At 45.1% G+C, this 10,940-nt stretch overlaps 1 protein-coding gene and 1 long non-coding RNA gene across 3 annotated transcripts in view; one reads left to right on the top strand and one right to left on the bottom strand.

Annotated features, from left to right (window-relative positions):
* The first annotated feature begins 1,066 nt into the window (after window positions 1-1,066).
* On the top strand, window positions 1,067-4,270 carry LOC146260942 (uncharacterized). Of its 2 annotated transcripts, none has more exons than XR_014724807.1 (3): window positions 1,067-1,169; window positions 1,370-1,435; window positions 3,765-4,270. It is a non-coding gene; the product is annotated as an uncharacterized LOC146260942 (long non-coding RNA). The 2 variants fall into 2 exon arrangements; XR_014724806.1 differs by lacking the exons at window positions 1,067-1,169; window positions 1,370-1,435 and adding exons at window positions 3,211-3,411; window positions 3,511-3,589.
* A 342-nt stretch (window positions 4,271-4,612) lies between these two features.
* The window catches only part of kalrnb (kalirin RhoGEF kinase b), a 29,041-nt gene continuing 22,713 nt past the window's right edge, over window positions 4,613-10,940 (bottom strand). The window contains exons 36-49 of the mRNA XM_084668588.1: window positions 10,531-10,844; window positions 10,275-10,391; window positions 9,808-9,878; window positions 9,629-9,695; window positions 9,371-9,474; window positions 9,098-9,167; window positions 8,836-8,922; window positions 8,609-8,701; window positions 8,429-8,479; window positions 7,930-8,007; window positions 7,513-7,698; window positions 7,145-7,316; window positions 6,759-6,931; window positions 4,613-6,535 (exon numbers count right to left, since the gene is read on the bottom strand). Coding sequence (XP_084524714.1) covers window positions 6,350-6,535; window positions 6,759-6,931; window positions 7,145-7,316; window positions 7,513-7,698; window positions 7,930-8,007; window positions 8,429-8,479; window positions 8,609-8,701; window positions 8,836-8,922; window positions 9,098-9,167; window positions 9,371-9,474; window positions 9,629-9,695; window positions 9,808-9,878; window positions 10,275-10,391; window positions 10,531-10,844 — 1,769 coding nt within the window. The 3' untranslated portion in view covers window positions 4,613-6,349. The remainder of the gene's footprint in view (window positions 6,536-6,758; window positions 6,932-7,144; window positions 7,317-7,512; window positions 7,699-7,929; window positions 8,008-8,428; window positions 8,480-8,608; window positions 8,702-8,835; window positions 8,923-9,097; window positions 9,168-9,370; window positions 9,475-9,628; window positions 9,696-9,807; window positions 9,879-10,274; window positions 10,392-10,530; window positions 10,845-10,940) is intronic.

Raw genomic sequence — 10,940 nt, 5'->3', positions numbered from 1 at the left:
GAGGGGCAGTCAACCTCGCATACAGGTATTACGTATTCAACTGTGATGGCTTTTTCAGTGCGAAAAAAACGCGCTTCCACTGCAAGGGCGCGCGATTCATTACAGAACATGGGCGCGCGCTCCCTGCATGGTCGCTGGCCATGGTGCTGTATCCGTGCAGCCTGGCTGCAGGTGCTCCACAAAGCTAAACGCACAAAGCCATAGTCCATGGGTGACATTAAATGAATCGCAAATTGACTACTATCTAATTATAGTAATATTTATCCGGTGTCGGTGGTCTTCATCATCATCATCAGTGAACAAAGTCTCCAACAATACCTGCCATTTCTTATAGGCAATGTCACCTGTGATCAGTGTGTATGTGTGTGTGTGTGTGTGCGTGTGTGTGTGTGCGATGTTTCGCTGTCCATTCTGATATGACTCATGCAGCTGGAGCGCAGAGAACCCCTGAATTTGTGAATAAAGCAACAAACGCCACGTGGTATGTCTGTCTGCTACTGATTGGCTGAGATTTGCTGCAGTCTGGTAGAAATGCCGCTGTGAAAACGGAGGAAGATAAAGGCACTGCGGAAGCGCGCACAGGGGCTGTTGGAATTCAGTTCAATATCTTGAGTGAATAGCCCTAACGCTGGACGTATATTATACACGTAAAAAAGATTAGGATATGTGTGTGTGTGTATATGTTTAAATCGATTATTGGTATCATTTAAATTGCCTACATTTTTTCTGCCGTCTGTGGAAAAGGAATCCCTGACATTTACAACGTCATTTAGCAGACGCTCTTATCCAGAGCGACTTACAGTAAGTAAAGATACATTTCCCAAGGAAAGTAGAGTGAAGTGCACAGACACACAACGTCATTTTGCACGTCCGGAAATTGAACCGGCAACCTTCTGATTACTTGCCCGATTCCCTAACGCTCAGCCACCTGACCCTACACTTGTCAATCACCAAAGGCCCATCTCTTCATTTTAAATTGGAAAACATTGCAGACTCCCGCAGTTGCCCAATTATGAGTTCATAATGAATTGTATTTAGCATACTCATAGTGCTGCACACTGCAGCTGTGATAATATGTTCCGATCTCTGGGTGCGGGCCTGTCCGTTTCCAAGGCAACCTGACCAAGACAGCTGTAGAGGAAAGAGACAGAGGGCAGTCAGGATTAAAGGTAAAGGTTATTTAGATGTTAACATTTTCAAATAGGTTTACTGTCAACTTGTCAAGCCTAGTTACAACAGCCAATTCTATTAGATGAAGGGTTTCTCTCCAACTAGCATCACGCAGTAGCCTAACTAGTGTGGAGTCAATTCAGTCACATGCGTTGGCGTTTGTTAGGCTACAATAAAAATGATTATGCAACTGTGCTAGACTCATCGTGCACCTAGGAAGGCTATGCATGGTTTCCATGGAGACTTCACCGGATGCGGAGGGAAGGTGAGAGTGAGCGAATGGAGAGGTGGAGGGAAGACAAAAGCATAAAGGGGCGGCAGAACAACAATGAGAACATCCATTCTCAAATATTAGGTTGATAGTGCCCTCACAAACAAAATGTTTGTGTTAGTTTAAACAGTTTCAGGTAAATTCATTCTATAGGCTATTGACCATACCAGGACTGCATTTTCGAGTTGTCAGCTTTTCGGTGGCTATGAGAGGGGTCACACCCCCCAAAGGGTCAAGTAGCCTAAGGGTGCACAAGGCTTGGCCTACAACGCAGAGCCACCTGTTACAGTTGTCAAGGAGGCTTAGACTTGCAGAGGCTCTGATTTGCAGAGGTGTTAAGATGAACATGAAATAATATACACCTCCATCTGGTGGTACAACATGGAAAAGCACTGTGTGAAAGTTAAAGACACAGCGAGACACAGCGAGAGAGGAGGAAGAGACAGCGATACAAAAAGAAAGAAGGAAGGAGAGAAAGAAGCCCCAATCAGTGAGAATGCCTGTAATTCAATTAGGCTTAAAGTCAAAGCAATTCATTTGAATAGCTGTGTAGCCCACAGTTGGTATTTGTTAGAAATACCGATCACCAATCCTTAAATGTGTAATGAATGCCCACAGAGACTGGAATGGCTGGATCCAAGTGCAGAGCACAGGGGTATTTATTAAAACAAAAAGGGAAACGTCACGTACAAAATAGGACAGAAGCTGTCCAAACGAGACAATACTTGCAAACTGCTTAGTAGGTTTGGTATGGTGGCAAACAGCAAACAATACCTAACAAAGGGCAGGGTGTGAATGAACGGGTTAAGTAGTGGTAGTAAGAGGCAGAGGGAAAACAGGTGAGTTGAATCAGCAATTAGTACTCAGGGGACTGGGACCTACTGGGAAGGGTGCGTTTCCCAGCCTTGTGGGAAGGTTGCAGAGGAGGTTGCAGAGGAGACCTTACATAAAGCCAGCTTGTGCAGCTGGCAATTGTGCCTTAGCCTTCCCCTTTGACTTAACGTTTTATAAAATAAGTGTAGGAATCATGCTTTAAATCTGATCTGTTCTCAGTGTGGTGCTGTTGGCAGGAAGTGAGTGTCCTGACTATTATTGTGAGTGTTCTTTAGTAATGATATGGAAATCACCTGATCCACATGTCCGCAGTTACCAGGCAACCCCATGTTAACTGATGCCTGGAAACTAATCTTCCCAAAGAGCAAATGTGAAAAAAGGGCACCCCCCCCCCCCAACACACACACACAAGCTATGTGTTGAGAAAGGAAAGAGAAAGAGAGATGAAGGGTAATGCCTGTTATGCATGCTTCAGTTTTTCCAGTACAATCACTCTCAATCTTACAACACTTAAGTTGTTGGCCAACTGTATTCAACTAGGCCTATACTGTTCATGCTCTTTAAAGTTCTTTTGAGTTTGAGTCAAAATACACTATACTTTATTGATGCATGTTCATGTTTTGTGAAAAAAGTTATTGCAAAGTGAAGATGAGTTGCCAACATGTTTTCACAGTCTGTTTGTAAAGCTTGGTTTAGTTTTAAGACTTGAAAAGAAGGTTTAAAGGTCTGAATCAATCAATTCTATAAGCATTTAGCCGATATGTGGAAGTAGAAGCAGTCCAATTCGACCCTGACAACGGAAAACTATATTAGTTGATAGGAAAACGTCAAGCCTGTTGATATATGGTCCATCTGAACGGCTCTCCGCTGAGTTCGCACGCACAAGCCGTTAATGTTTAACCAAGAACTCAATCTGAAGGTAACGTCGTGCCATTATCATTTCACCGCGGGGCTCGGGTCCCCATGGTAACATAAACCCCAGACTCCGTCCATCTGTCTGAGTAAGAGTAATGTAAATATTTGGCCTAAGCTTTTTTATATGATCAGGATGATCATCAATCCTACTTGTCCTCAGAGCCTTTGCGGTCAATCGAAATCAACTAAATATCTTGAATTATATAGAAAAAATATAATAGGTTGGTTTGCTTATTTGTTTTGTGTTGGATGACAGAGGTGGAGGTCAACAATATTTCAGTTTGGCTACACCACATACCAACTATTAAGCTAATCCTCAGGTTTTGTCCTTGAGCCTGCACGATGTCACCCTGAATCTGCTTAACGCGAGCCGAACGAACAAAACTTTAGCTTCATCAGGTATTGTTCGCTTTGCTCAGCGTAAAACAAATGCAGTAATAGGCCTACAAGCAAATTAGATGCAGGCTGTTGTTGAGCTGTCACTTGGCTCCAACGGAAGACGATGCATTTAACAAGATGCTGTGAAAATAAAGGTTATGACTGTAAGTCACAAACAGGCATGTTTCTTACACAGGCCTCTTCAACATGGAAGTTTAAACGACCCAAAATATTACCTGTGGTGAAGGTTACATCAGAAAGTGGTGCGTTGTGACCAGTGGACCAGTCATCATGTTGGAGACCTCAGCGTGGGATACTCTGACACCGTTCATGGACCAATACCCTGGCTTTATAGGCGGAGTAACATTTGGAAACTTGGGTTTCAGAAGAGGCGGAGGGAGCTGGTACACGGCTTGTAAGGAAAGTTTCTCCGACTGTTCTTGTAACTGTGTCATGTAACGTTTCGCATAAATTGTATAACTCAATGTATATATATCTTTATCTGATGCTGAAAGTAAAATGAGACGCTATGCAGTTATTCATTTACAGTGAAAAATAAGGATTGTGTCTTGACAGTTTATGTAGCATTTGATTTCATATGGCGCCTCCCTATGGCGAACCCAGGTTACTTACAGATAAAGCTGATGCCAAAATACGGTAGCCTGTATAGGCTAGTCTTTATTCAATTTGTTTCAAGAAATTAACGGTCATTAACTTACAGAACAGTATTGGGTACTCTGCTGAATTAAATTAGGATTGACAGAAAGTCGGATTTCAATTGGATTTAATAACATCCCACTTTTTTCTAAATGCAGACACGTTATGTCCATATTTGCACAAATATAATTAATAGGCTAGTGTTTAATTTCAACAATTTATTTTTCAAAAAAAGCAGGTTTAATGGTTGAAGGGGATTAGGTTCCAATGCAATGCAGAAGGGTCAATCTCAACATGTTACCACGAATTAAAGACGGCCATATTTGACACATGCTAATTCTGAACTGACCCCAATCAACGCAGTCAAAACACAAACATGAGCCTTCATCAGAGATGAAAAATGGTCTTTATTACAAACCACAATACATAACTTAGAGGTGAGATAGAAGCCATTTCTTATATACAAATCAATGTTGATCCTGTATGATAGTAGAGGCTATGTCCCAAATCAAACACTATGCTCCATAAAGTGCACTAACTTTGTTAGTGTGTATGGGGAGTAGGGTGTGATTTGGTTGTAATGGCACAAAAAGTATAACTGAAGAAGTTTCATGAAGGGATAGCAAGAGTGCTGCTAGTGCAGTCCCAGGTTCAAACCAAACATTGATGCCCAGAGACATACAAGAGTCACAGTTGTTTAGTTTTTTTTTACCCATCTACTTCCTTTAAGGTTAGGAGTAGGGCTTAGGGGATAGTTAGGTTATCCTTAAACTGGGTCTCTAGGCAACTTCTAGAAAGACAAGAATTGAAAGCTCAACTGTTCACCTGTTCAACCTTTCAATCCAATATGGTGAAATGAGGTTTATCAATGATCAGTAAGAGGTTTAGATAAGATGAGATACCTTTCATGTTTCTTCTGCTGAATCATATACATAGCTGTAAAATATTATTTACATGTTCAAAAGAATGCATAATATTACGCTTTAAACTCTGGATTACATTAAAAGTACAAGGATGCACATTCGGAGTGTCCTTCGCACTGCACAACTCTTCATAACAGCAACTCTACACAGGAAACAACATCAAAAGGACACAGGTCAGAAGAGGAAACAGCTTTCTGTCAGTGAAAAAACACAGAGAACATGGGAGCCCTATGAAGAACCCTCAAGGATCACTAACACACACACACACACACACTCGCACACACACTCGCACACAAGGACATTAACAGGACAATACTTCTCTGTTTCCTATTTAGGTGAAAAACAGAATATAATAATCATATAAGAACTCTTTATTTTGCTTAATGTGCTCAGACCTCTATGTCGTGAGACTTTCTCTTTTTTCTTCTTCTTTTTACATATATCAACAAAAGAATGACGTCGCCTCGCCAACCTGGCACAGGGGTATCCAGGGTTGGAGGTGTGGGTGGGGTAAGGGACAGTCCAAGTCATCTTAGCCCCCAATACACTGTAATGTTGTAAACATAACCTGTTGACATCCCGTTTTCTCACACCCTCTCCAGCTGCTACTAGCTTACTGCTAGCATCCCTAAAAACAGAACCTATTCAGCCTTATTTGGCTGTACAGTCACGTGCCCAACCCATACGTCTTTTTTGACCAATGAGCAACTGCTCCTCTGGTCGTGGGATGACATCATCCTCCATCTCCTCCAGTAACAGTCTGTTTCCACTCCAGATGTCAACCTGGACAGCCTCCACCATCAGGCCTCTTCCGATCTGTGGCCTCATTGGTTGACTGGTGTAGCACCTGTTACTAGTCTTGGACTAAGAGCACGTTACTGGTTGTAATGGATCCCCTAGTCGTCACTGAGAATGAGAGACCAGTTTAAGTTATTATAAGCTGTGCATATGAGACTGACTGGTTGACCTGGTTGGGAAAGATGTACCCTGTGTTTAACTAGCCGTTTTTCAAGACAAGTTTGACTTTGCAGCGAGTTGGGTTTGCATATCTGATATAACTAACTAGTTGCTCCCTAGTTGGTTTGAAGCTGTATGGGTTTCACTAGTGTTACTGGGTTTAACTAGTATTAAAACAAACTAGTTGCTGTTGAGAGGATTGGTGAGGTGTGTGTGGTGGTAGTCATGGTTGATGTTATTGTTGTCAGTGGTTGTGGAGGACCGTGCGAGGCACCCAGCCCTCAGCTGGGGGGGACTCAGAGTTGGCAGGTCGGTAGACCAGACACTGGCCGTGCTGGTTGGACGCTAAAATCTGCACTTTCTCTCCGCGAAGCACGGTGATCTCATCTTCCCGTACTGCTGTGAAGTCCTGGGTCACCAGCACCAGCTCCTATGCACATGCACACACACACACGCAAGGTTATCACTGCTTTGCCCTGAAGTAGGAATTCTATAACTATTCATGTTAAAAGCATTATATACCCTCACCCATGCAACAAAAACAAAATGTGCAGTCAACTGCATATACTTGGGGTTTGAACAGTGAACTATTTTTACACAGCAGAATTGTGTCTGTGCTCTGGAACAATCAAGTTGATGTGATGTTATCTCACCTCGTCCTCCTGTGCCTCGCTCTCCTGCTGAGTGTGTGTGTTGTGTCCGTTCGGGGTGGGGGGCACGGAGGGGGGGCGGCCTGATGTTTTGATCCCGCAGCCAGACAGGGGGCGGGACACCGTGTGTGTGCTCCCACCCTCCTTCCTCTGATATTCAATGGGAGACTGCAAAGCTGAACACACACAATGATGCACACACACACACACACAGTTAACACACTTGACATAATTCTCCTGAAAAACATACCTGTGTGTTTGAAAGTCAATGGGGACTTATCGTCCAAGCACTGTTCAACCCCATCGGACATTCACACATTTTTACTTGGACAGATCATAAAGCTTTCCAACTTTGACCTGTGCATGAACTTTGACCTGTGGAGGCTCACCAGAGAGGAAGTTGCTCTGTGTGTCCAGTAGTTCGGTGATGTGGGCCGTCCACAGCTGTTTGACGGCGGGGCTGGCAGCCTGCAGAGTGAAGCGCTCGGCAGAGCCCCAGGACCACAGCACAAACTTGCAGGGGTCTCCCTCCACGCTCTCCTGCATGGCCAGGTAGCTCACCTGCAAACACGGGCCACACCCACGGGCACACACACACAGGTTAGATTGAGAGGTAAGCATGCTCACACACATCCAGTCAGTCAAACGCACGAAACACCCTAACCCCACATACACACAGACCGCAGTCAGAACATGTACACCCCGTCCAACGCTCCCACCCACCCACACACACACACACACACCCTGTCGGCCTCACCTTAATGCTCTTCTTGTACTGGTAGCCGGGTGTGGAGGAGCCTTTGCGGATGAACTCGCTGAAGATGACGATCTGCTCAAACAGGAAGACCCGCCTCTCCTTGCTGCGGGAGAGGACCCCTCCGTCCTGCTCCCACACGCAGAAGGTCTCCTGCTGCAGCAGCTTGCCTTGGCTCGTCAGCTTGCCCTGGGGAACACAGCACACCACGTGACTGCCCGACCTCTCTGCCCGTCGTCCACCACGGCAGGCTGGGTCACTCCTCTTCAAGGTTCTAGAGTGTCCACGCAATCAGGGTCCCAGATTGTCGTGCTTTTTTTGGGGGGGGGGGGAGGTGGAGGGGGGGCGGGTTGACGGATAGCTGTACATGAGAAGTGTGGCAGTGGCCGAGGGGTGGGGGATCAAAGGGCAGGGCCGTACCTCGTAATCCTGTAGGCGACCCAGGTTCATCATGTCGTTACAGCGTTTGGGCACTAGGGACATCAGTTCCATGGCTTTCTGCGGAGGGGACGAGCAATGCATCCATGCACACAGGAATACGCACGTATGAAAGCACACAACAGCACACATACCGCCAACACACACACAAAGCAAACGATTAAAACATTTACGAGGTTTTTTACGTAAATGTAGTGACTCGAGAATTCAAGTTGGATGTCTTTAAATCATTTATAATCAGGAAAAACTAAAACAGGGGACACTCATGCGATCCTCACCTGCTGATGGTGAACCGTGGTCTGCTAGCTACTTTACACTTTAACTTGGCTGTCAAGTTATCAAGCTACACTAAGCTTGGGTAGCTATATTATTGCATGAAATGTTCATGAAATGAACACTAGAGAAAATATGACTTTGCTCAACTCCACTTTACAATAAGGTGTATAGTATAATTATATGGAACGTATAATGAGGATCCCACCTCAATTTCCTCACAGTCCGATCCTGCTTTGGAGCTGTACTTGAGGAAGTCCTGAGAGAGAAAGAGAGAAACAGAGAGAGATAGGCAAGCGAGTGAGAGAATGAAAAAGAGAGAAAGGGAGGCATTATTTGTATTCATACTGGACATCCAGAAAAAACACATACAAACACAAACATGTACCTTGAGCAGAAGTTGATACTTGGTGATCCTCTGAATGGGCTTGATTAGGTAGTCACTGACAGACATCCTACAGCTGATCTCACGTTGTATCTCCTACATGACACACACACACATTCATGGCCATCAGATTTCAGCCGAACTGAAGTTCTTGGTTGATCTCTTAGTTATATTTGTAAATTGTCTAGAAAGGGAGAAGCTCAATGATTCACAAAGAGGAAGTGACTTACCTCAAAGAAGGACTCATACTCAACCACGATGAACTCTGACCGTGGCTTGTTCTGACAGTAAACCACATACATGTGCAACCGCCTTTCCTGTAACACAAGTTCAAAACACAATTCACATTGTTGGTTCAAAATACATTTTTAATTCCTGTAGTAAAACCCTTGGATAGGCCTTCTTTTATTTATTAGTCGTTTTGCGTACTCACAAAAGGGCATACACACATTAAATACTAAACACACACACACACATGCCTGGAACACTCACATGTTTAATGAAGAGCTCTGCCAGAAGATCATGGTCCTCTACACATTTCTCGAGCTCCACCAGGAAAAAACTGCAAATAGGACATGACACCAATGTCAAATTCACCTGGCTTCCCATCACAGAATGAGATCAACAAATGTATTCTGAAAATGTGTGCATTTGCAGGGATTTGAGTGAGTAGGTGTGTGTCAGGAATGTGAGAGGGGGTGCGGGGGTCCATTTAAGTATGTATGTGTCTGTGTGCGTGTGTGAAGCAAATATGCTTGTACTTACTCTCGGTGCCAATCGTAGATTTGATGGATGTTACCAAACACTATCTTGTCTTTCCCCCTCATGTCCTCAGGAACTCCCCTCACCTCCAGCCTGGACATGAAGCCCTGGGAGGAGGACCACAGAAGAAGAAAAGGGTGAGAAGGAGAGACGGGGGAGGGGGAAAGGTACAAGAGAATAGGAGAGAGAGAAGAACAAAAATAAAGAGACGGACATGGACAATATTGGACCAGACAAACGTCATTGGTTGGTTGGTCTTACCTCTACTATGACACCGAGGTCCTTTACATAATCTTTCTCTGACTGTACCATTTCATTTACGACAAACCTGGAACACACACACACACACACACACACATACAAATAGGTTAATCAGTCATCAGTCAGTCTCACATTCACCGGGATGATAGCTGTATGTTGAACTTGTGTTTGTGTCTTACATGCGGCCCCTCATTGCCTTGTTTTTCTGCTCTGTGTCTGATTCATTTGACCCCTGGTCTGAATCCAGTCCCTGAGAGAGACAGAGAGAGATAAAGAGAGAGACAGAGAGAGAGAGATAGAGAGTAGTAGAGAGACATGTCGAGAAAATAAGTACTCATTAGCAAAACCTCCCAATTTCTACAGTAACTACTAAAAATCAGACTACTAAAAAGACCCATTTTCGAATGAATTAAATCCTCTGAATATGAGATGATTCAGAACTCTGACTCATGCATCTTCCAAAACCCTTACTGTACAGGGCGTTCGAAACTTAACATCTACTATTATAACTGAACCAGTTTGAATCGTTAATCCCCGTGACTCAGTACTGCCAGTCTCTCTCTCTCCACCCCTTTTCTCCTTTTCTCCACAACCTTTTCTCTTCTCCCCCATCCCTCCCTCCCTCCCTCCCTCCGTCCCTCCTCACTTCAGGGTTGTTGGGGTCCTTGATGATCTCCATGGGAGGGGGGAGGGGAGTGTGGGGGTCCTCCTCTGGCTCCTCCTCTCCACCACTCTGGACCAACTCCTCCCTCTTCCCACCCTTCTGCAAACACAAAGAGAGAGAGAGAGAGAAAGAGAGAATCAGTCAGCCTGTGGCTGGACATCACAGCATGTTTATCCCCGTTTTTATCCTCGTGTTTTGCCGCCGGCCGTCACGTTTGTGTCTGTGTGTGCATTCCTACCACGTGTGTGTTGGCCGTCAGTGGCGTGGTCAGCTCTGGACGGTTCTCCCGTCTCCGTGTGCGGAGTGGGGGTTTCTTCCCCTGGTTGTCGGCTTTGCCCTGGCTCAGCTTCCTCACCGGACTGGTCAGCCAGCGCTTCAGCGTGTTACCGGTACCGGAGCCGCTCCGTTTGGGACCCGGGGAACCCACGTTGACCCCGGGAGGGCCCACTCCTCCCATGGGGGAGGTCACCACCATGCTGCTGGAGCCCAGGGAGGATTGGAGGGTTGCGGCCGAGTCCAATCTGCTGTCACTTGACCCCACCGAGTTGGTTTCTAGTGAGATAAATTGGAGGGAGAAAAGTGAGAGAGACAGACGATAGAAAGAGAAAAGGCGGAAAGAAGAAGGAGAGAGTGGATGGAGGTAGTGGG

This window comes from Hypomesus nipponensis, chromosome 12, assembly GCF_054491055.1.
Source record: "Hypomesus nipponensis isolate SF chromosome 12, ASM5449105v1, whole genome shotgun sequence".
NCBI lineage: Eukaryota > Metazoa > Chordata > Actinopteri > Osmeriformes > Osmeridae > Hypomesus > Hypomesus nipponensis.
This window is presented reverse-complemented; position numbering and strand designations above follow the sequence as displayed.